Below are 26752 nucleotides of genomic sequence, written 5' to 3'. Positions count from 1 at the left end.
CCTTTTTAATGCACTATACAAATTAATATATTTATTACCAGGGGAAATAACCTGAATCGTAGATTAAAATCTCGATTTTTTTCTCAAAGATTTCCGCAAGGGTTCTTGATAGAATTCCCATAAGAGTTTTTTTTTATTAAATTTCATCAAAATCCCCAGAAATAGTCTAATACTATTTGACAGAATCAATAACAAAATTTCTTGTTTAATGGTCAATCCCATGAAGAACTTCAAAACATAAAAGTGACTTCTTGAATGAATTCCCGAGGAAGAAATTTCTAAAAGAATTAGGGATGAACCAGCCTCGGGCTGAAAATCTTTCTAATAAAAGCACCTAAGCTGCCTAAGCTAACCTTCTAAAAGAATATTCAGTGACTTCCTTACAGTGATACAGTTAAGAGAATATTGACCATTCATAAACCACGTAGTCTTTCTGGGGGGAGGGGGGGGAGGTTTTTGATCAAAGTCTACGCTCCATACAAATTTCAAAATTTTTGTATGGACGAAAGTCTACGAGGGGGCAGGGAGGTCTGAGATGGCCAAAATTTGGTCTACGTGGTTTATAAACGTAGTTTTTACTAGTTTGTGGTGCATTTGTTAGGAAAGTTCTTTGGCAACTTAAGTACATGTAGAATTCTCATAAGAAATTACAAAAGCTACAGATTTAAGGTTGGTTTGGAAGATAGTATGAGGAAATCCCAGCAAAAAATCTGTTTTTTTGGCGAACTACCTGGAACAGTTTCAAGTGGACTTGAAACTTTTAGTGAAATTTTTGATGAAATTCCAGGAGGTTTCCAAGTTTAAGATGTTTTTAAGAAAATGTCGGAAAATTTTAAAGAAGAATTCGTAAAGAGTTTATATTTCTGCTTACTGCAGCTCCGCTATTGTGTTTGATGGTTCTCGTATTCGTTAAACCACACGTTCTGCGATATACTTTCAATATAAAGAATAGAAAGTCATGTTTCTTCAGATTCCGTTTGAAAACGTTCATTCCAAGAGCTTACCACAGCAATACTTACCCATTTTCTGCTTTGAAAATATGTGGTCTAGTATTGATCTCTAAGGACAATTACAAGTCAAACATGCGTGATATACCGATCAGTTAATCTGTGATCTGCCTCAAGCACACTGTTTTGAGTATATTGACTCCACATGCCTTGGGTACGATTGATTGTGTACTCGTATTCCGCATTGCGATTGAATTTGTATAGAATAGGGTCTGGGACCATTTGGGCAGGAGCACCTATTTTGGGCACTTGCTGCTGTAACTCAGTAAATTTTGAACCGATTGGCTTGATTTTTGAGACACGATCAGCTAGGCACAGTAGCTAGTCATGTTTCAAAATTCAAGTCAATCGGTTTGAAATTGACTGAGTTATAGCAGCAAGTGCCCAAAATAGGTGCTCCTGCCCAAATGGTCCCAAACCCTATAACATGGGATATTGACTTTTACACATTTTCCTCATAAGGGGTTGAAAATTGTCTTGAATTGTGTAACCGATGAAGTTAAAATAAAGCCTTAGATGTTTGGAAAAACTTTGTCAAAGACTGCAAAGCGATTCGAGCACTTATTTGTGACAAAAGTTATAACATGCAGATCGTTGCTGCTTAACATTTAACATGTAAAGGAATAACATCAATAATATAATTTTAGTTTTTGGTCAAGAAGCGTATAACTTTTTGAATTACGTCGGCCGTCATCCAGGGGATCACGAGGGGACAGTCGAATATTTTACTATAACAGACAAAAAATAAGGGGGTCGCGAAAAGTACGTCTGCTGGTAAAAGGGCGCAGCTAAATGTTTGAGAACCTATGACTTAAGCTATAAGTTACATAGTTTTATACAAAACCGTTCAACTTATGAGAAAAATGCATTAAAGTACGTTTACCAACACAAATTTCAATCGCAATGTGGGATGCGGGAACGCAACTAAATAAACCCAAATTTTGAAAAGTTGTTTTGGACGCTGTAAGGAATCTGGAATGATGTGTCCCAAACAATCGACCTTGTTGACCAAGTCTAGTGCTCACTTCTGCTCAACCCTTCATAGCGCAGGATCACAACGGATGAAGTTGAGCTTATTCTTTGTAAATAGAGGTAATGGTGCACCGAAGACCCTGACACAATCTGAGGCAAATGTGCACTTTTACCACAGGCGCACTAAAAATACACGCTAAGAAAAAGTTACTCTAAAATGAGTAAGATTCACTCAAAACTGAGCTAAACTGGAACAGCTCAAAAAATGAGTAAATGGCATTTCCAGCGATAGCGCTGGCCCAAGTGCAAAAGTCCAACCAATTTAAGCCGTATAATATTCTTCACATCAGCAAGAATATTATACAGCTTAAACTGATGAAATTTTCACACTTGGGCCAGCGCTAGCGCTGGAAAAAAAATTTACTCAATTTTGAGTTGTCCCACTTTAGCTCAGTTTTGTGTGAATTTTCTGACCGTGTAGTGTGAAATTCCAACTTGGAGTGGAATCTGCAATACAAGCAATAAGTAACCCAATCTTTGTTAAACTTCTTCAAGAAAACTCAATAACCAACTAGCTAAGCTCAATGTTTCCACCCTTACCAGCTTCTCCCCTCTAGTCTAATCGTCTCCCTCCCCCTTCCACACACACACAAAAGCCAAGGAAAAACTCGTTCCCATCCTGGCTGCCCACGTATGATGGAAAATCGTAATGGCCGCGATCGGAACAACAACAACGTAGCAGCGGTCCTCCCGAACGGCGTCATACTGCGCAAGCTAAAGACCAAACATTCGTCCGAGTGTCTCCTGTGCTGGAAGGAATCCCACGTCCCGAAGTGTCTGTGCCCGACCTGTTCCAAGGCGTACTGCTTTCAGTGTATCAAAAAGTGGCTAACCGATAGTAAAACCAAGTCCAGTGAATGTCCCAACTGTAAGTGTAAGCTTCCGATCGACGAGCTTGTCCGCTGTGCGGCGGTTTTGAGTGATGGTGATTCGAAGATTGCAGGGGGTATTGGCAACGGTGATGTGAAGCAACAGCAACAGCTACGGAAGAACGGTGCCGAGTCCGGTTCGATAAAGGTAGTGGTAAAAGTGATCGAGAATGAGGGTTTTGGGTTGACAAACGGGAATGCTGCTGTGGCCGAACCGATGGTTAATGGTTCCGCTCCGGCTAAAATGCTCACCGTCAATGGGCGTCAGGGGAAGAAATTGAAAGAAGCGAGCAGGAAACTGCCGCAGCAGCAGCAGCAAGTGAATCACAGCGAAACGAATGGTAAAGTGAACGAAGCAGTGAAGAAAGAAGCAGGGAAAGGTTGTAATGGGTTAGTGCGCGAAGTGAATGGTCAAGATGGGCAAGTGAATGGTATTGAGGGTAACGAATCGTCAAAGAAAAGTGGAAATGTACCACAGAGGAAGAATGGGTACAAGAAATCTCCTCAGCCGCATTCAGCGGCACAGCCTGTACCCGAAACGATAGTGCACAGCGATGTGTCACCACAGGAAATATGCGAAGAAAATGGTCACACGAATCAGCAGGAGCAGAATGGAGAACAGGACAGCGATCGACCACCATGTTCGCTTCACTCACTGCCACTCATCTTTTTCTGTTTGTCCTGTAACATTTGCATCTGCGAAACGTGTGCTTTGCATGATGAAACCCATGCGGAGCATACCTTCAAGAAGGTAGCGACCATCTACGAAACGAAACTAGAGGCGGTCAAGCACGAGTTCGCTCTGGTAACGACCTATTTGGAGGAGACCAAGAAGGTGATAGATAGCGTCGAGCGGAACATAGATTTGATCAAAGCGTCCAAAGCCCGCAAGCTACAGGAGCTTAGTCGGCTGCTGCACTCGGAAGCGGAAGGTATCGAACGGCAGATCAATCGAAAGCTGTCGGTACTGCAGGATCAGAAAGATTCCGTTGCGAATGAAGTTTATCGAGTGCGATCGGCGTACAAAAGGCTAGAAAGGGAGCTGAACGCGTGCCCTAAGCAGGATCTTCTGGTAAGGGACAGCGAGTTCGTCAAGAGATGCAGCCAGCTCATAGAGAAGCCTGTCGAAAGCTTCGTCTACCAACCTGTGGCTGCAGACTTGGAATGGTAATAAACGATTATTCGGTGGATGAATTTTAGGTTTTCGAATGTAACGACAATTTCTGTTACAGCGATTTCATTCCGGAGTTTCGATCGGAAATCTTCAACGTGAAAGATTACCAGGCGATCGAGCCGATCGAAGAATGTCGTACATCCGACGTGCTGTATGACGTAGTAGGCTTCGGTTGGCGGTTGCACGCGTGGAAAAGTGACCATCTGTCTGTTACTTTGATGATGACGGAAGGCGTAAGCGGAAGGTTAGCGTCGAACGTCGCCATGAATAGAGTTGATCAAACAGGCTAACGGCTTTTGCTTGTGTTGTCTTGTTTTCCCCGTAGATACGAGTACTGCATCGAGCTGCTCCACGGAGCAGATCCGTCCAGATCGATCAAGCTGATCCACATAGATCAATTCGAGCTTCACCGATCCGGACCGGTGCACGATCTGATCGAGAACGAACGGCTGGTGGAGGAAGGGTTCCTCAGTGAATATAGCGATTCGCTTCAGATCAAATTCTCTGTGCGACCTCCGACGATCGTGGCCAAAAGTCGCTACCAACAGGAATACATCGACCAATCCCGGAAGGACAACATCAAGTAAGTAGCTTTTTTGGGGCGTTTGTTACCATGTTAGGGAGCTTGTCATGAGGAAGTTGTAAGCTATTAAGTCATCAATCTTGGGGTTACAATATCGGTATTACCAATCATTCAAGGGACAAACAAAAATGCTACGTAACTTAATGTACATATATGTATTGAAACGGTGTCTTATTGATCGATTGGGGGTATACAATTTGACAAGTTATTTAAAATACGGCAAGGCCAGTCACCACACCTCTTTCAGCTATCTGATTGACGATAGCAGGTGAGCTATAAGTGAGCTCTTAATCATAGGTGTCCATAATAATACTACTTAATGTTAGAAATTCCTGAAAGAACTTATACCATCATGAGAAATCTGTTCATGATATGAATCCTGAGTTAACCTACATACGAAAAATGAAAAAATAAACCCCGTCAAATCTCCTGCGGAACGTGTCTACCCAAAACCAGTAGCCTGCTTTGTTAAATGAGAAAAGTAAACATAGATCGTTGATCGGGACCGCCACGCTCACGCAGCAGCAACAGCACACATCAACGTGCTGTGACGTTGGTTGCTCGGCTACATCTAGTGGGCCATGTTTTCGCCTCCTCATCGCTCTTTTTATTTTTTTTGCTCTTCTAATCGAGCTCGGCTACGTTCGATTTTTTTTTGTCGATTTGCGTGTGGTTCGTTTCGCTCTTCTGCTGCAGTCGCGACTTTTGAACTCGCTAAATTGATCGAAAAATAGAATGCAGATTTGGCTGCCTTGCTTTTATTTCTTCGTGGCATTACGTCCTTACTGAGACTGAAAACACTTTCACGATTATTAACTAGGACTTTTCTTTGGGCAAATTAGATGTTTTTGAATTTGTGAACATCAAGACGCCGAAGTTCACCAGGGTGAACATGAAGAGTCGAGAGACCTTCTCATATGCGAAATAATCTTAGACCACACTGGGAATCGAACCCAGACAGCTTCACCAGGATGGTTTCAAATATTACCCCACATCCAAGAAAGGCACAAAATGTGGTCGCTTCTACGCGATATATTCAAGTATTTTTGGCGATTTGATGGCGCTGTAGCTCTCGGTTGGGGGTCGTTTAGTGAAGCGTGTCAAAGGGCAAACACGTCTAGGCGGTCCGGTAATTGATGTGTTCTCATTCCGAACATGTGAAACCACAGTATGCGTGGATTCTTGCTGAAACCCGGCCAATTATCAACTTTCCAAATCAAGCAAATACGAAAACATACTGCATGAATGTTTAGTGATCTTCGGGCATTTTCACAATTATTTGTTAAGTGAGAACATGTTTTCTAATTGATCCTTTTGCATTGTCCAATGTCTATTACCTGGGAAGTCAAAACACTTTAAACACAAAAAGAATCGAAATTTTAAGCCAGCAACCATTCAACTGGAAGCTTCAGTATCCTGAAACTCAAATCGGGAATTGTTTCATTGACAAGTCATTAAAATCATGATCAAATTAGTACGCTTCGCATAAACTGGAAGCCTAAAAAACAATCTTGATAACGCGGACAATCATTCAGTAGCGAAAATCAACTTGTTTCTCTCGATCACTAGCTTTTGTAACGTTCATTTCCTTGCGGGCAAATGAGATCATACCAAAACACCAGTAAAGCACCTGGCCACAACTGATGTTGGAAATCAATTTGATTGACATTGGTGTGCCTTGGGATTTGTCAGTTTACCTTGAATGTGTCAAAACTTTACAGCAATGCGTAATAAAACAATTAAGCTGTTGTGTCGAGACCGTCATACGATCGACCACGTTGCGTGATATTGATCAAAGCAGATTTTTATGATTCTCCAGGAGGCCACACTGACGGAATGCAGAGGTGAATTTGTTGGAAATTTTAATAAGGGCGAACTCTCAACCACTTCCAAAGTGACAAATTTACAAAAAAAAAAACACAGTTCAATCGAAGCATTGATCAGTGATAACGAATGATGGACGTAGGACAATTCTGTGGTACAAACAGATACAAATTGTGGTACTTAAAAATTATCAAGCAAAACACACATTTGAATTGAACTTAAAAAACCAAAGAATCCCTGGTGATAATCCGAGATAAATGGTGCAATTCTCAGAGAAATCAATGGAGGAATCTCCCGGGAAATCCATGGAAAATTGCTGAAGGAGCTCCTGGATAAACCTCTGCTGAAATTTCAGGAAAAATCTCCGGTTAAATTCTTCCCCAAAGAACTTTTTGAGAAATTCTTTTAAAAAAATCTTCATAAATCATGGAGAAGTTCCTAGAGGAATAGCTGGGAAAAATCTTTAGGAATTCCTGATGGAATCTAGAGAAATTCACAGAGAGATGTCTAGAGGAAGCCCCAGCAAAATTCTTGGAGGAATTCTTTGATAAACCCCTGGAAGAATTTCTTGTGGGATTCCTAGTTTATGGAGAAATCCGTATAGGAACCTCTGTTCAAATCCGTAGGGGAAATCTTGGATGAATTTTCTGTGGGTTCCTGAAGGAATACCTGGTGGAATCTCTGTGAAGAAAACCTTACTGACATTTCAGAGTAAATCTCGGATGGAATTTTGGAAGGAATCTAAAATTGCGGTTGAATACTATCGGGAAGGGAGTAAATCCCTTCAGAAATTCTTGAATAAATCTTCGGTGGTGTGGGATTCCTGGAGGAACCTTTAGGAGCCCCTACAAAGAATTCCTCGAGGAATCCCTAGAGGTATTCTCTAAATCTCTCCTGGAATTTGAAACTTTTGGATCAATCCCTTGAGAAATTCCTGGATAGATTCCTAGATGGTTTCCTAGACGAATCCCTGAGCATGAGCATGTAAATCACGAACCAATGACTCAATTGTCAGATAGTTCTTATTTCACTGAACAACTTTGCCGAAAACGGTGAATGTGGAGCTCCGTTGCTGTGCGGTCAGGGTCACCAACGATTCCCGTTCCAGGCGAAGAAACTTTTCCACTGGTGCATGCTCCGTGTGACCCTCGTCTAGTGCTAAGTTTCGTTCAGTCTGTACGGCCTCTGTTTGAAGATGGTGTACTTTTTTATTATCCTATCGGAAACATCTCTAACCAATTTTGCCTGTTAGAAAATGTTTAGCCTGCTGAATAAATTTTCCCAATACACTATCTTAGATACTTTTATCCCATCGGGATCTTGAGATGTATGGCTAGTTTCCACTGTGCAAAAAGATAATTTTCCAATTGTTGCACGGCTAAAAACTCACCTATTGTTGCACACTCCATGTTATTCTTATGATGTGTGCAATAATTGACGAATTTTCAACCGTGCAACAATTGGAAAATTACCCTAATGTTCAAGTAATGATTCCACTTCAACATTACTTGAGCAATTCGCAGATGGCAAGTAAGTAAAAAAGTGTAACGCCAGTAACGCTTTCCATGCAATTCAAATGAAGCTGTCTCTTTTCCGAGCGGAAAAATAGTCCGTGCTATTATTCCGTAAGGAAAAGTGACATTTCTCCCCATGTAGATCAGTTGAGGGGCCCAGAATCAAAGGGGTGTAAGTGACCATTTTGTCGATTTTGAGCTGAGCATATCATAAAATTCTTCAGATTTCAAGCTTTCAGGAACTTTTTTAAGATTGTTTCTACGATGATTCGAAAAATTACAATAAATCAGAGAAAATTGGGTTGATTTTAAAGCTCCATACATTTTGTATGGGATGAAAAATTGGTCGAAAACTTTAAGCCTCTTTAAGTCGAAAGTGGGTTTTTGTCACTTACACCCCTTTGCTTCTAACCCCCTCAGTTGTCAAAATTACTTGCGGAAAAAGGAGGAATTTTACTTCTAAATCTGTACAAACATAAAAAGTTATGATTTTTTTTTGTGTTTTTCCGAAAGTGACTCGTGCGCAGGTTTTTCTATTTTCTCACTCACTCTCGTAAGCAAACACGAAAAAGAGAAAGATGAAAGAGGGGGCATCTTGGAAAAGATGTAAACTGGAACCTCTTTTTATGCCATGGGCTGGATGTGCATAATTTAAAAAAGAAATTAAATTCAAATAGGGCATAAAAAGAGGAAGATTTGGGGGGTGTTTTGAGGGATGCTTTGGGGGGTTGCAGGGGAATTTTAGAGAACTTAAGATTCAAATATTCAAAGGGGATTTTAAATGGCTTTTGGGAAGGGGAGAGAGGGTTTGAGGCTTTTGAGATTTGTTTTAGAGGGATTAAGGTGAAACTGGAAGCATTTCCTCACTTTTTGGTTTTTGATTTTTTATTAAATAACGAAGCAATATTTTCAAAATCGGTTTTCGTGCACATGTAGAGTATGGATCAAAGTATCTTCTGATTTTTTTTGTGGTGGAAAATGTTTTTCGTTTATGCAGAAACCATTTTTGAACAAAAATTCACAGCCGTTTCAACAGGTTCAACTATGGGTCCCCCTGAAACCCTCTGGTCTCCCCTGAGACCACCTAAAACGTCCATGAGATTTCCTCTAAATCACTAGAAACCCCCTGAAACGCCCCTGAAATCAACTCGAACGCCTCTGATACCCTCTGAAACGCTCATATGGAATGTGGATACCCCTGGAACCTATATGTGGAACACGCTGAGACCCACTGAAACGCCCCTGAGACTCTCTAAGCAACTCCTGGAGCCCATTGGAAACCCGCTGAGGCCCCTCAAACGCCCATAAGATTTTCTGAATCCCCTGAAAAACTCCTGATACGCCCCTGAGACCACCTAGAACGTCTCTGAAACGCCTCTGAGACTCCCTGAAACGCTCCTGAGACCCCCTGGGACATATATCTGCAACCCCCTGAGACCCCTGAAACATCCCAGAGACTCCTAGGACTCCTGGAGTCAACCTGAAACCCTCTAAAACCCTCTCAAGCGCCTATGAGATCTCCTGAACCCCCTGAAACCTCCTGAAATGATCTTGATATTCCCTGAAACCTACCTGAGACCACCTGGAGCATCCCTGAAGCCCCTGAGAACATCTTCAAAGGCCCCTGAGTCCGCCTGAAACGCCTCTGAGACCTCTGGGCACCTCTATGAAATCCCATGAAACGCCCCTGAGACTCCGAAAAACATCTTAAGACTCAAACATCCTAAAACGCTCTTGAGACCCCTTGGAACCCTCCTGAGACTCCTGAAGCGCCTCGGAGCCCCAGTCTCTCGAGCCTTTCTGCAACCTCTCGAAACGCCCTTGACATCTCCCGGTACTCCATTAAACCTCCTGGGACCACTTGTAATGCTCCTGAGACCCCCTGAAGCGGTTCTGAAATCCCCATAAAAACCCCTGAAACGTCCATGAGACCTCCCGGTACCCTCTTGAAACGCCTGGTCCCCATGAAACGCTCCTAAGACCCTATAAGGCACTCCTGAGAGCCCCTGGAATCCTCCTGACACCGATTAAAACGCCCCTGGGCTCACCTGATACGTCCCTGAAATCCCCTTAAGCCACTGACAAACCGACGTGACAATGGTGTTTCAAAACTGTCCCTTCAAATTAACGGTCAACCAGTGAAACGAGGATCGCTTCTGTCAAATCAGCACAGGCGCGAGCCTTTTCCTATATGAACACACGGAGGTTTGTGGTCAAGCTAATAAATCAACGCGAATCGTTCTAGAGGTAGCGGTAGTGTCCGGCAATTTTTCATCGTGGTATCGGGAACACCAGATTTGAAGTTATTTACTGCAGCTGTCGGTGCTTAAACTCCTGAGAACTCCTGAAACGCCCCTGAGACCCCATGGAGCCTCCGTAGAGTCCCTTAAACGTCCCAGTCACCCCCTAAAACCATTGGCGAAACTAAGGATTTTTATCAGGAGGTGCACTACGAATAAAATATTCATTAGTCCATACATTCATCATTCATCGCCCCATATCTCATAGCAATTCATGCAAATTTTAGGGGTGCCTGGCACCCCCAGCATCCCCAGTAGTTTCGCCTATGCCTAAAACGCCCCTAGAGCATCCCTGAGATCTCTGTGCCCCTCTAAATCGCCTGAAAACCCTTGCAACGCATCTGAGATCTCCCGGTACCCTAGGACCTCCAAAACGCTCCCTCTGTTTCCTTGCACCGACTACGGAAGCTGAAATAGATGTTGGGGTGAAGTAGGATGAGGCGGGGTAAGATACCATTTTTCAAACTTTCGTCGATACCTATGATAAATAGCCAGGCATTTGTAAGGCATTCAAAGTGTTAATAGCAAGTAAACAATATTTGATGCTGATACGAAAACATTCACGTTTCTTATGCACTTTCATAGATTTTCAACGTTTCTAAAAGTTGGTTTGTAAAACAGAAGTGGTGCAAAAACGGATCTTACCTTGGTAAGATCCCGAGTAACCAGAATTGCGGATAAGAGGATACTTTATGAGCTATTATATCTCATAAGCAGCTTTCTGGAGGATGCTTTTTAGCCTTCTAAGCAGCTTCAGTTTTAAGTAATTTCGGAGCTTTGAAGTTCACATAAGGAAGCTTGATAGTCTTCTAAGCAGCCTCTGATAGAACAATCACATAATGACAAAAATAAAAATGTACTTTCCAGATTTACGACAGCCTGTGTTTATTGCTTGTATTGCGTGACCGACCTTACCGTACATGACACACTCTTGGGAACCGCGTCCCTTAGCGTAATAATCGTACTGCGCTACTGCACAAGTTTAAGTGTAGAGCAGCTAGAAAGTTCCACTCGGAACTTTATCTAAACTTCGTGGAACTTGAAAGTGCATTTCATCATGGGAAGTGGAACTTTGGGTTGCTTGGGATGCTACTGGTGCCACGAGATCTTGGTAGGTGCGATTGACCGTGAACCAAATCGTGGATTGCTGTGGCAGCCCATTACCATGGAGCACCTAAACCAATGTTTCGCCAACTTTTAGGAGGTATCGCCCCCTTAGAGTTTCAAAAAAATATTTTCGCCCCCCCTAGGTGAGATTTTATTTTTTCTATAGTTGAAGACTGAAACTGTGCTTAGCTAATGCCTTTAAAAGCGCTACTGTGGCAAATGTAGCATTGTCATTCAGTGTATCTAAATCTGTGTCGCTCACATTTTCATTAAATAGTTTTGTAAATGCGTTGATTTTCCGCATTTGAAAAAAATAGTGAATTTAAATCGTACTTACAAAAATATTGAAATCGTGTTTATGCCTACTTCTCAAACCGTTGTTAATTGAACTTTTATTAATCGAAATAGAACGAACTGTGAACACATATGAACACTCGGTATGTATTTCCAACCAGATGATTTATCATTGTTCTTAAAAGGACTTTTTCAACGACTGAAAGTCAATGTGTGGTCACAAGTAGTCAGACTGGTGGAGAATTTGAAAACAATTACAAACATGTTATGTGAAAAAAGTGCAAAAATATCGGTTTGTTGCCGAGGGCTGAAAATCTCGATAATAAGGAAAAATATTAATAATAAATATCGGTGTATTTTCAAATGTAGTTACGTTTTTTCAAATCCACATCCAGAAATCATCGAGCTTCGTATAAACTTGAATGCTTTCTGTGTTTTAAATAAATTATCAAATAAGTAAATATGGCATATTTAAATGAAATTTTACGCAGAATTTCTGATATGTTTTTAAATTAACTTCAGTAAAATTTGGAATTCCTCCGAGAAGCTTGTCTGAAATACTTTCAAACACAGTTGTTTGTAAACACTGTGATACGAATTTCATAAGAAAAGTGTTCTGAAATTCGACTGATAGGGTCTGAAACCATTTGGGCAGGAGCACCTACAGGGGATACTCAAAATAAGGGATAGGTAAAATGTTCACTTTTCAAAAAATGTTCAACTAGCTGTAAGTTTTCGAAAAGGGCATCAACTATTCTCAATTTTTTACTGTAAGTTCATCAACTAGTTGTGTATCAGTGGTCAAAATTTGGAAAAAATCGAGCTATTCTACACGAAGTAATAAAGGTTCTAGAAAAAGGTATAATTATTCGATAGCCAACTTTGAGCTGTTATATCTCCGGATTCAATGAACCGAATGCAATGAAATGTTGGCCATTTATGACTTATATTATGAGCTATTAAAAACTTTTGACGAAATTTAAAATTCTTTACACGAAAGAAAATTATAACGATTAGATTATTTTTCTAATATAACACCAATTTATTCAAAACTTCATCATCGTTTCAGAATTCGAGATAGTAATTATAGTCTATTTAAATTCCCTCTAATTGACTTGAATATATTTTTGTAATTACGTTGTAAAAAGTTTCATTTTTCAATTGTCTGAAGTGTGCACAAATGGCCTACTTTTCACTACTGATGCAAGTGTGCCGAAAAGTACTACTTTTCGGCACTATTATGAGTGCTGAAAAGTAGCACTTTTCGGCACCTTTGCCAGCTCACAGTTTTTATAAATTCGAGTGTCCTTCGTAGATTCAGCTACTTGCTATTGCGTCAATTGACCAGTTGGAATCCCAATTTGGACGGTTTTTATTCCTAACCGGAGTGCAAATCGGGCGAAAAAGCAGCTGCTGAAGCTACTTTCCCGACTTTTGCCGAACCTCACACACTACTGTTTGACAGCGGGATCTCGTTCATAGGCCACACCATACCACATCCTACCTGATCGAAAAAAAGTGCACTGCCGAGCATGGATGGTCGTACGTGGTTCCTCCTGATGCATATTTGTGTACCGAGAAAAGATCATACTGAATGTGTATTATTCGTAATTACAAAAAATGTTGTATGCAACTCGTTGCAAAACTCGATTTTTTCAGCACTCGTCGTATTTATCCAACTCGGCAAGCCTCGTTGGATAAATGTACGACTCGTGCTGAAAAAATCATCATTCTGCAACTTGTTGCATAAATAACTATTATGTTTCAAAGGAAAGCAACCAAATAGCCGGCATTAAATTGAAAAAGTAATGGGATGCATATGAAAAATATATAAATTGACTAAAAAAACATAGAATAAATGAAATCGCTATAACTTTTTTTCTTATTAATAATTTAAAATTAGGTTAACTGTTTTCCAACTGTTTTCATTATATAAGTCATAAATGATCAAAATTTTATTTCATTCGGTTCATTGAATCCGGAGATATAACAGCTGAAAGTTGGCTATCAGATAATTATACCTTTTTCAAGAATCTTCATTACTTCGTGTAGCATGGCCCGATCTTTTCCAAAATTGAACCACTGATACACAACTAGTTGACGAACTCACCTTTGAAATTTGAGAATATTTGATGCCCTTTTCAAAAAGTTACAGCGAGTTGAACATTTTTTGAAAAGTGAAAATTTTACCTGTCCCAGTTATTTTGAGTATCCCCTGTATTTGGGCACTTGCTGCTATAACTCAGTCAATTTTAAACCGGTTGACTTGATTTTTGAGACACAATCAGATACGCACAGTATCTAGCCATGTGCAAAAATTTAAGTCAATCGGTTTGAAATTGACTGAGTTACAGTCAGGTTTTTTTTACGTGGTTTTCATTTACGCGGCCGCGTAAATGGAAACTCCATACAAAAAAAAAATCATCGTCTTATTTTTGCATGATTCGTCGAGAAATGGTGAGACTTTTTTACGTGGTTTTTTGGATTTTGAACTGAGTTTTTTTTACGCGGTACGTATCCCCCGCGTAAAAAAAAAACCTGACTGTATAGCATCAAGTGCCCAAAATAGGTGCTCCTGCCCAAATGGTGCCTGACCCTATTCATGTTTTTGCTTGGAAATTCCATGAATAAGTCCGCCTACGAGTTCAAACGCAATTTTTCTATCAATTAGCAAAAATATGTTCTTTTCATAATTTTGACAAAAAACTAATCACGATTCATGAATGTCCATTATAGGAGTATCCAATTATATTTTTATTTAGATTTCCAGAATCATACAAACCCTTCAGAAATACGTCTAGCCATTTTTCCAAAGAGCCCACATAAATACTAATAATTCTGTGGAATTAAGTCGATGCTTATGTTTAATAGTCACAGCATTTTTATTATCTTAGACAAAACTTGAACTGTAAGCTTAAATGTCAAGGAGTTTTTATGAATCAGTTCACATTCTCGACTTATAATTCAATACTTTTGATGTTTTCTAATCATTGAAAAAATCACCCCCTTTTTAGTATTTTCGCCCCCCAATTTTGATTACTCAAGTTTTCGCCCCCTGGGACTGATTTTCGCCCCCAAGGGGACGATTTCGCCCACTTTGGGAATCACTGACCTAAACGATCTTGCCAATCGCTCCTCAGCGGCAGGTCTTATCATTAACGTCAACAAGACCTAATCGTTGGATGTAAACACGGTCAACTCTTTCAGCTTTTCGGTAGCTGGGCAATCAGTGGAGAATGTTGAAAGCTTCCAATATCTTGGTAGTCAAATGGCGGCCGATGGTGGCATCAAGATCGACATAGGTGCACGGATCAAGAAAGCGAGGACTGCTTTTGCGAGTTTAGGAATTGTATGGAAAAACAACCAGATCAGTCGACGCACCAAAATCAGAACTTTTAACTCGAACTTGAAATCTGTGCTGATATATGTCAGTGAAACCTGGTGTTTATCAGTGGAGAACACTCAACAGCTACAAGTCTTCATCAATAGATGCCTGCGGTATATAATTCGTGCATGGTGGCCTCACAATTGGATCTTCAACGTGTAGCTCCGTCGTCGATGTCATCAAAAGCCGATAGCGGCAGAAATTCGGAAACGAAATCTCCAAGCAAGCGTTAGATTGGAACCCAGCAGGACATCGCAGCAGAGGCAGACCCAGAGGCTCATGGCGGCGCAGCCTCAACAACGAAATCAAGTCGACAAAAATTTGACCTGGCCACAGATCAAGGCGATGGCTGGCAATCGCCCAGGATAGAGATCATTCAATTCGGCCCACAGCACTACCGTGGGTGCCCGAGACTGAAAGTAAGTAAGTAGTAGGATGCCACTTAAAATGGGCAGTATACCATAACACGTGTGTTTCTAAATCTCCTTGGGAAACACATGGCTGATAACAAAATCTTCAGAAAACCTTAATTTGCAGCACTATTAACGGAAAAAAAATCGTTGGTTTGGTGGTTTATGCTGTTGGTTGCGACACTTAGCGGTAGAAAGTTGAAAGTGATCAATAAACTTTGAGGTATGTAGTTTTTTTAAGTTTAGACATGATAAAAACTAAATAAGCATGAACAAAATTAATCGAGCCGTTTTTTCACGCCCAAAATTTATCACTTTTTATGTGGTCGATTTGTTCTAAGATACCCTTCTCTTCTCTGTCTATAGTGATGATCAAATCATATTCAAATATTTTGGAGTGAATTTATGCGTTGGACCATTTTACCCCACCATTTTGCATTTTGGACCTTGTACTCCTACTCCAAACCAAATAAATTAACAAACAGCGCGCGAACAACGTATCTAAAATCTATGTTCGTTAAAATTTGAAAAGTATCGTGTTTCTTGTCGTTTACATGACCACTGAATTGTTTCGGTTTGATGTAAACACATTCCGAACTGATCATCTGCGCAGGGTTATAAATTACCGAGTCTAATTGAAAGGGTCTCTGTTGACCTTCGATCTGTTACATATACCCTTTTATGGTTCCGCGTTCAAGTGCCAAAGTACCACTCTCGAAAGCGTACACATTTAAGTGCCTGATGTGAGACTCACGAACCTCCTGGCTTTACAGCTCAGCATCACGCTTAAAGGACCCACTTTTGCCTACGCGCGATCCTCTCAAGCGGCGGTAATCGATCACACAGTACGTACCTACTCGAAATACTTTGACCGTAGCGAAACAAGTGATCACCTCAGAAGCATACCATTTGGGGTTATTCGAATGTGATGTACAATGCGATTGAAATACTGTGAAGCTGTTGCTTCACAGCGTTATTCACACACGATCCCCAAAGCATGGAATATGATTTTGCCATTCCGTATGTTAAATCGGTAGCCAGAGGGTACCAGTGGGCCCATAAGTCATAGCGAACAAGAAAGGATGCAATTGAGACTGCGCCAGTCGAACCAGTAGCAGGCAGCCAGCAGTCAGTGACAAGATTCAATCGAAAGTGAACCGAAACAAGCCGTTCAAGAGCGGTGGTGAAGGGCACTCGATGAACTTATTGGAGATTTATGTAACGCGCATCTACTTAACTCACTTCAATATCTATGATTTCTCATTTGGAATTTGGCTTAACCTAAATATGCATTCAAGCTCGAGCACGAGTGTGGACACCCCGCCACGGTTGGAGCTGAAGCGCCACATATTGACACTTGCTGTTCGGAATGTGATTGACGTGGATTGATCTAGTTTGGAAACTGGAATTCCGTTGCAGTTTGGGGTCAACCAACTTGCAAGCGCATGTGGTGTTACTACCGGGTCGGTTGACACAATGTGGCTGGTGAAACTTGATCAACAGCACATTTCATCATACAAATCAATGGGATCTATGTCATGTTAAATGGCTCATAACTTCTTTTACATATTAGCGTAACATCTCAACTGGAGCAGAAACTGCTTGTCAGCTCAGAGCATACGGCAGAACAGTTATGAACTGAAAACTTTCTTCGTCAATAGATCATTTTTTCAGAAAGTATGTCATGTACGAAGATGCGCTATGGGAAATTGAGCAAATTTTCATTACGAAAAGACCCTGATCCGACTGAAAATCGAGCCCAGGATGTCTTCAACTACATGAATTTCAAATTAATCGTTATAAGTGTTGAAGATGTGAAATTCAACAATTTTATGCCTGATTATCTGTTCTGTTACTGCTAGATCTTCCGACGAATCACACCACCACTTCCAACGCTACTGATGATCGCCTAATGTGCGAAAATCAATCACGTAAAATTTTAATTGGCCCCGCAGCCAAAAGAGGAACGGAATGCTTCCTCACCTTTGATCACCAACATTCTCCAAGTGTGTTACCTTTGAAACATATATGTAGGTATGTAGCTAAGTACAACCTGTGCATGAGAATAAAAATAGGTTTTGAATTTACCTTTTTTTCCTCGACTTTGCAGCATCCATCGCGGTCCAATGCTTCACTAGAGAGCCCTTCGCCTTGACGGACGCACGTGAGCATGGGTATATTATTAGGAAAAATCGTGCGCGGCTCACTCACACGCGGGGGTCATGTGAGGAAATCGAGCGGAAACTTTAAGCAGGGTTTAGGGTTACCAAACAGCTGCTATGCAAATCGGTCGTATTTTGTACACTTATCCCCGTACCCTATCCGTATTGGCTCAACACATTGAACATATTAATCTGAACCGACCGGCGTAATTTCCTGCGATGCATTCGCACAAACGATCTACATCTCAAATTAGAGGAGAGAAACACAGCGAAATCGAAACACAATCGAAGGGCGCCCGCAACGATGCGTTTTTTGAGAGGCATGGGAATTCGAAGACTCTGATTGCTGTGGCCCGGGTAGGAATGGATTACAGAAAGGGATCAAGTTTCAATTTTTAAATAGGATAACTGTATGCCACAGCTTGTTAATAAAAATAGAAAAAAAATATGCATACATGATATTAGTGACGAACTAGCCCGGATAATGTAATATAATTTACTTGGATACTTGATGGGTTACAATAAGCTCCATTCAACAATGGTTTATTTTACGTGCACTTTTTTTAAATAACTTTTCAATTGTGCGGTATAGCTTCTTTGCAGAAGTTTCTACATAAGATAAAAAGTCTATTTTGTCATGGAGAGCTGGATGGTCAATCCACCTATAAGTGTGATAAAAAAATGGTTTAAATGCAGATAGACAGTTGATGTCTACGACAAAATTGTACAAAATGCAGTTTTCAGCAACTTTGTCAAATACGTTTGCTTTACATCATACTTTACAAGATATACTGCGTTGTCTGTGCATGATCCCTAGACATCATATATTCCATCATAATGATATTTTTTTTTACTTATTCGTTTATTTGGAAGGCTCGGGCGCTACATGGGCATAATTGAGCCAAAATCATTTTTTTTATCTGTATTAACAAGATTTTTAGCCCTAGGCTAAAAATCATTGTTTTTACATTAATTTTACATTTTACAATTTATTACTGCCTTAATACTATGTTAATATGGGAAGCCGAAGTACTCGCGGCTGTTTCAAGGTTGAGGATTTAAAAAAATGGAAAGGAGGGATTTATGGGTTTAAAACTAAATAATTTTCTAACTTATACTAAAAACATTGATGAGACAAATTGTCCAGATCTGTAACGGAACAAAATAGAAATGATAATAATGATAGTTCCTTCATAACCTTATCAACGAGATGTGTTACATTTTTCGCGTGTTCAATAGAGAATGTAAAAATGTAGTAGAGAACAGTTTTAAACTATGAAAAAACAATATTTCTGGTAGAGACAGATCGATGCCCGTTATTGAGAGAAATCAACCCTTGAGCTACCAACTTTTTTTGTTTTGTAAACATAATTTTAACTTGTCGTCTTAATATCGAGCCTTGAAGAAGACCCAATCCCGGGTCGAGACGAGGAGAAGATGAAAAAACCCAGATTAATCCACAAAGCCATCATCGATTTGGGAAACTTATTGATGGTACATATTCCGATGTAATGTTCAACAGCAAAACAGAGTTGAAAAATATCACCTCTCAGTTGACTGCTTGACCACCTTAACTCTAGCCGTGTATTGGGATCATTATGACTCCATTCCATGAACTAAGGTAGCAGGGTGAGCGTCAGCTAATGCATGAAGAAGGCTAACTTTATTCACAATTAATGATCACTTTGTGATGTTTAGTTCAGCACACTTTAGGCTATATTTTATTATCATTGGTAACACGATTCATGTAAAATTTGACCTTCTTACGAGAATAATGCAGAAAATGTAAATTTTCCATTCAAATTTCAATCGCAATGAGAAGAACGAGGGCTCAATCAGCCACACCCAAATTGCGAGCAGTAATATTAGAAGCAAAAGGAGATTGAAGATTGAAAAAACTGTATAAGGTTTTGATGCGATTAAATTATATTTTTTCCATAAAACGTTGATCCATCCTACTATACATTTACACCGCTGGAATCTGAAATTGTGTGATTTGAAGAGATCGCTTTGGTCACGATTTTGTTCTATTGCATATATGAAGACTTTGACCATTTCTTCACTTAATCTTACCCAACGTTTACAGGCTATCCAAAAAAGCCACGATTTGATTTATCGCTTTGACATGTGTTTTGTTCACTTTTATAATTCCGCTATTTGATGTGCATGGGTTTTGTTAAATTTTACGTTTGACCACTTTCGGTGGGACACCTGGAACCGACTATGTTGTTGTCAACTGTTCATCGGATTACCCAAAAAGCCAAAAATTAATGTGATGGAGGCTATTTTTTTGCTAACCGTTCGGCAAATTTTTGAAAAAGCCGCAATTTTATGTATCGCATGCATGATTTTGGTTCACTTCTATTAAATCACTTCCGATGGAACACCCGCAACCGATTCCGAAATATTATTTCAAGTTTTAGATGTGACCTGAGACTTTTTTTCTTGTTGATCGTTCATCAGATTATCAAAAACGCCGCTATGGTTTATCCCTTCTATATTTTACCACTTCCGGTGGGTTACTCGTCTCGTCACCAGCTCTGGAACACTACCGGTTTTCCCAAATATGGTCTGAGCTTATTTGTTGGCTAACCGTTTATCATGTTACTGAATAAGTCATTGATATATCGCATGTATTGGTTCTCTTTTACATTTGACCATTTCTGGTGGGACATCCGGAATCGGTTCCGTAACACAGATATGGCTTGCGTCTATTTTCTTGCAACAGTTCATCATGTTACCTAAAAAGCCGTGATTCGAGGTATCGCATGCATGGGTTTGGTTTCATTTCCGGCCCGGAACCGGTTGCAGAACATTGCCGGTAGTCGCTTAAATAGTCTGTGCCTTTTTGCTTGCAAACGTTTATTAGGTTTAAAAAAAACCGCATTTTGCTGTGTCGCATGCAGGGGTTTGACTCAATTTTATACATATTTAGCCACTTTCGGAGAGAAAACCCGGAACTAGTTTCGGCACTACTGACAGTCCATAATGTGGTCTTAGCTTACTTCTTTGTTAACCAGTCATCAAGTTGTCGAAAAAGCCGTGATTTGATGTGCCGCATGCAAAAGTTTTGTCAACTTTTTTATACGGCCACTTCACTTTAATATTTGGCCACATCCGGCGAGACACCCGAAACCGGTTCCGGAACACTACCGGTTCAGATATGGTGTGAGACTGTTGTCATGCTAACTGTTCATCGGGTTATCAAAAATTCCACAGTTTGATGTGTCGCATGCATGGGTTTGGATCACCATTTCCAGCGGGACATCCGGAACCGGTTCCGAAACATTACCGGTTCAGATATGGTCTGAGTATTGTTTATGCCAACCCTTCATTGGGTTATCAAAAATGTCGCGCTTTGATATGTCGCATGCATGGATTAGATTCACTTTTATATTTAGACACATCCGGTGGGACATTCGGAACCGGATCCGGCACACAACCGGTTCAGATATGGTCAGAGACTGTTTTCTTGCTAACTGTTCATCAGGTTATCGAAATTGCCGCAATTTGAAGTGTCGCATGCATGGATTGGGTTCTCTGTTATATTTGGCCACTTCCGGCGGGACACCCGGAACCGGTTCCGGAACACTACCGGTTCAGATATGGTCTGAGACTGTTTTCTTACTAACTGTTCATCAGGTTATCAAAAATGCCACAGTTTGATGTGTCGTATGTATGTGTTTGTTACATTTTTATGTATGGCCCCTTCCAAGGGTACTGGTCCGGAACACCTAAATGGCCAGAACTCCGGAACGGCTGGACCGATCCGAACCATTTTCCATAGGAAACAATGAGACCAGATTCCGCGTCGAATGAACCATCGGTCATTAAAATCAGTTGAGGTTTACTGCCAAAAAGTGATGTGAGTTTTTTTTGTACACATACACACATACACACACATACCCACACACATACACACACACAGCCATCACCTCAATTCGTCGAGCTGAGTTGATTGGTATATGTGACTCGACCCTCCGGGCCTTCTATCAAAAAGTCATTTTTGGAGTGAACATATAGCCTTGCCAGTACACTAGTGTACGAGAAAGGCAAAAAGTAGTCGACGTAAAATTTATTACTGAGAAGCCGAAACCCATGTGATGACAAATTCCAGTCGAACTCTCTCTCGTCATAACTCATTTCTTCTCACTGAAACGTACGCTGTTTTAAAATAAATAAACAGATCGTGGGTGGGCAAGTTGTACTTCTGCAATTGAATTACAATCTGTCGTAGAGTTAACTTTTGATCGGTCGTTGTACGGCCCTTACGAATTCGCCGACAAAGTACTCATCCAATGGCGTCAATCTGTTTAACAAAATTTGTTACTTATTTTTATTTGCCAAGTATAGAAGTGTTATTCCTCGGAAACTGGCAAACTCTAGTATGTGTTCCTTTTGATAACTAGCTAGCAGGTAGTTGATCTTCTTCCTATATCTTTAACAAAATATAGAGAGGTGATTCTTGCAGCTGCTCACTAACGTGTTTGAAAAGTTCAGCCGGGAGTTCGACCTTTTCAGCAGCCTTACTGTTCTTTAGCTCTTTGATAGCATTCTTTACTCCCACTAGCTTAGAGGGATCCACAGCTTGTTCGTCCAAAACCATTAGTGCATACCGAAATGCTCTCTCCCCGTGACCACAAACATAGTTATCTCCATGGTCGGTGCACATAACGGGAATCGACAGTTTCGCAAAATGTTCGCATATCATTTTGTTTCATACTGTTTTGCTCCTCATACTGCTTCTTCTTTCTGCGGTAAATTCTTTTCCCGACTGCTCTCGCTTTCTTGTACCGCTCTCTATTCTGGTGGGTCAGGCCGTCACATCCTCTGACATTCCTCGTTGAACCAACCATTTCTGCAATGTCTTTGAGCAGTAGGCACTTATCAATTACCGTGTTATGTGCTTGCTGCTCCCTGGATAGATTCTCACACATTGTGATATAGTCATTGCTACCAGATTGAAAGTTCTCCTTGTTGGAGCTAGTCCACCATGGCCACGCAGGTCATAGCGAGACTCGTTCCGTCTATGACTGTTTCTTAATTACACATCATCTTTCTTAATTACAGGTCACCTTCCATCTAACTAGATCATCTCCTCCTACACTATACTCCACTACACTACGCTCCTTCTTCTTCTACATGATCATTTCCTCCTGGAAGCTCTTCTCCACCCCAAGCCTTGGGCAAGTGGCCTAACTCCGATGCTTGCACATTGCACAAGCTCTTCACCAATAGTTTGAGCTCCGATCAGATTCATCCATCTCCGAGCTCCTCCTTCGTATTGTCCACCGAATCACTCCTCGTGTCGCCAACATTCCCGTCTAGGTGCGACCGCTGAGCTTCCTCCGCAACTCCACAATACCTTCATCGACCTCCTTTCGGTGACCAGCCAGCAGTCATCCAGTTGAATCGTACCGCTTTTCGTTCCCATGGATTCTGTCCTCCGCGACAGCCAACCAATCCACCTATGGATCCCGTGCTGCGTCTCCAGGGCGATACGTGCTGTGGAACATGCTCCTGGGCCCATAACCTGTTAGAGCTAGTCCACCATGGCCACACAGACCGTAGCGAGGCTAGCTCCGTTGATGACCTTTTTCACCTTCTTTGATTTACACCAAAGAAAAAGAACGCAGTTGTCAGCTTCCAGGCGGCTGCCGACTGATACCTCAATCAACCGCCACACTCTTTATTCATTCCAAGTATATAGAATTTACAATTATTTTTTTCTCAAAACATACCTATTCCAACAATTATTATGCCTATCAAAACTACATTCAATATTCATACTCGGTGTAGTTCAATGAAGGACAACCACAACTAGCATCTAAAACAACAAAAACAATCGATTAAGAGAAATCGACCACTGCAGATACGCCTGTATGGCACTAAGGGTCAATTTCTTCACTTCAGCTTAACCGGTACGCCAGGGCCAAGCTTACCCATATAGTTAAATAAGGTCTAACTTTTAAGCCAGGGTGAAGAAATCGGCCCTAATTAGGAGAATTGTTAAAAAGTGCCTACAATTTAACCTCAACTAATTTGATTTTCGAAATCTACAAAAAAGTAGTAAAATCATTTTTTTCCAGACATTTTGACACTGATTCTTCATTAGGGCCTAATTGACATTTTCGATTTCGGATTGGTTTCGACTGGAGTTGGTGTGCTAAGAGAGTGTTTCGGCTTTGACAGTCAATAAACTTGCATCGATTACTTTTAAATCTTTACCGACGTTTCGGTCCTGGAAGTGGACCTTCTTCAGGGCCTGGAATTTTATTATATCTTATTGACACTACGTATTAACATTATTATGTGAATGATAATTTGTATCAGTACTAATTTGAATCTTCCTCTATAGCGATACCCCAGTGAAGGAAGACTAACCCTTCCAAACCCGACATTTTAAAATTAACAAAATTTAACTTGTTGATTTAAAAATCGAGTAAGTCATTCACATAATAATGTCAATACGTAGTGTCAATATTAAGATATAATAAAATTCCAGGTCCTGAAGAAGGTCCACTCCCAGGACCGAAACGTCGGCAAAGATTTAAAAGTAATCGATGCAAGTTTGTTGACTGTCAAAGCCGAAACACTCTCTTAGCACATTTTCTATTTCTTTTCATCAATCCTCTCTTTGTGTTATTACGGAAAGTGTATTAAGTTTTCCAAAGATTTTTTGTTTGAAATGCGAAGACGACGACTACATCTTGATCTAGAAACAAAAAGAATAATGATTTTGTTTGTTTTGATCAAGTTATTAGCGAAAGAAAGAGTCGAAGAAGAGAAATCGATCAAGCCAGTTAGGCCCTTAAGAAAAAATCATTGTCGATTTGCTCAACTCGTCGAACTGGAATGATTGGTATATGAGTCTTGGCCCTCAGGCACACTCATTAACTCTATGTAATGTCTAAAATGTACTCTATTCTACTACAATAAAACCTCTTTTTATGCAGGTTAAGAGGGTGAGCTATTCAGAACCAATATTGTACATAAGAAAATGAAATAAAAACGGGGAAAGGAAGATCTCAGGAACGTTTCAGGGTGTCCCAAGAAGTTTCAGCGGAGCATCAGAAGATCTCAGGGGCGTTTAAGGAGGTTACATGGTCCTCTCAAACGGCTTCATGGGGATCCAGTAGGTCTCAGGCAAGGTTGCTAATCGTTTGTCGTCGAAAACGATAACGTCTTCAGGCGGAAACGTTATCGGCACTACTGTTAACAGTGGAGGTTATCGACTCGATAACGTCTCCGAAAAAAATTCTTCACGATCTAAATCGTTGTTGATGCCGTCACTAGGATTACTAGATTTATCGCAAAATTATCGAAGCTTTGATTCATCATTTGATTATTGTTATCGGGAGATTATTGAGCAACCTTTATCGTTATTGAGTTTGCGTTAAGTTAATTATCGATAATTTACCGATTAACAATCTTGGTCTCAGGGACACTTCAGGGGGCCTCATGGGGCACTTTTAGGGGTCTCATGGGGTTCTAGTGGAAATCCAGCCCTTCTCAGAGGCGTTTTAGGGGATTTAGGGGATACCAGGAGATCTAAGGGGCATTTTAGGGGTTTGAGGAAGTACCAGGAAATCTCAGAGGTATTAAAGGGGGTCGCAAAGGCGTCGCAATGGGTCTTAAAAAGTTCAAGGGGGCTCTAGGGGATCTCAGGAGTATTTTAGGGGGTCTTAGGAGTGTTTCAAAGGATCTGAAGAGGTTTTGGGGTACCTTAAGGTCTCAGGGGCGTTTCAGGGACTCCCTGAGGTTCCAGGTAGTATGCCGTACAGTACTTACATTACTGTACTTATGGCGTTACATTGGATCCTAGGGGGTTTTAGGAGGATTTCGAAGACATTTCAAGAAGCTTGAGAGGCATTACGCGGGCGTTTTCGAGGATTTTCGGGTTTCTTTCGACAGAATATCATAATTTATGCTATACTATCATATGCGGAAACTTTTAAAATACTTCATCGGAGAAATTTTGATTTTTTCATCTTTTTAGCTGTTTTTCATGGGGTCTCTAGTTAGCCTAGTGGTTAAGGCTTAGGATCGCCAATCCGGAGACGGCGGGTTCGATTCCCGTTCCGGTCGGGAAATTTTTCTCGACTTCCTGGGCATAGTGTATCATTGTGCTTGCCTCACAATATACTAATTCATGCAATGGCTGGCTAAGAATGCCCTCCAATTAATAACTGTGGAAGTGCTCAAAGAACACTAAGTTGGAGAGAGGCAGGCCAAGTTCCAGTGTGGGAACGTAGAGCCATACAGAAGAAGAAGCTGTTTTTCATACAAATTTGCATGAATTCACATTATCAGCCAAATTCTCTCCCATAAGAAATGTATGGAAAAAAATTCACCGATAGAATATTATGAAACCTTCTGCACAATATTACTTGAATACTGATGTTTTGTGGAAAGAAGCCCGATGTACATTCGTTGTTTATAATCTGCTGGTTCAGACATAGCGTGAGGTGCATTAATGCGTTCCGTTGGGACTATAAGGATATTTATGAAGCATTGCAGGTATTTTCAGAGGATTTTTGGCGGGTTTCAGATGCATTACGCAAGCTTTTTCGGGGTTTCAGGGTGCCTCAGACGCGTTACAAGGAGTCCGCGTGTCTATTTTAAAGTAATCTATTCTACTACACAAAAACCGCAGGTTATTTTTAAAGCCTGTATCCGCAATAATCGGGACACAGAAGTACAGCTGCAGCGCTGTAATGAATCGGTAAAATTGACCAAATAATTGACTGGGAACTCTTTGGAGTATGTTTATTATCTGTGCCAAATTTCATAAAAATCGATGCATTACTTTTAATTGTGGATAAAAAACAAACCTACGTGGTTTAAAGCATTTTGTACAATCTTGGCCAATTTCCATTCGCATAGTAGATGGTTCTTTTACGCTACAGTTAAAAGTTCTGTGATGAAAACTGTGAAATTTTGTTAGTAGTTATGATACTTATAGAGACACTTCCTTGCAAAATTTCATCCACTTTTATCAATTGGTTTGAAAGCTACAGGTGTTGATAGGGGTGAGTGTAAGAGAAAAATTTTCGTGTTTTTCATGTGCGATGTTTGCTTATGCATAACT

At 40.7% G+C, this 26752-nt stretch overlaps 1 protein-coding gene across 6 annotated transcripts in view; it reads left to right on the top strand.

Annotated features, from left to right (window-relative positions):
• Positions 1-26752, top strand: part of LOC109428059 (uncharacterized) — a 51299-nt gene that overhangs the window by 10403 nt on the left and 14144 nt on the right. For 2 of the 6 annotated variants that reach the window (XM_062842451.1, XM_062842453.1), the window contains 3 exons: positions 2636-4075; positions 4141-4326; positions 4408-4665. In XM_062842451.1, coding sequence (XP_062698435.1) covers positions 2673-4075; positions 4141-4326; positions 4408-4665 — 1847 coding nt within the window. In that variant the 5' untranslated portion in view covers positions 2636-2672. Of the gene's footprint in view, positions 1-2582; positions 4076-4140; positions 4327-4407; positions 4666-26752 lie in introns of all 6 variants that reach the window. The other 4 variants (XM_062842448.1, XM_062842449.1, XM_062842454.1 and 1 more) reach the window with 3 other exon arrangements.

Source organism: Aedes albopictus, chromosome 3 (genome assembly GCF_035046485.1).
Source record: "Aedes albopictus strain Foshan chromosome 3, AalbF5, whole genome shotgun sequence".
Classification (NCBI taxonomy): domain Eukaryota; kingdom Metazoa; phylum Arthropoda; class Insecta; order Diptera; family Culicidae; genus Aedes; species Aedes albopictus.
Note: the sequence above shows the minus strand (reverse complement) of the source record. Positions and strands in the feature narration are given on the sequence as shown.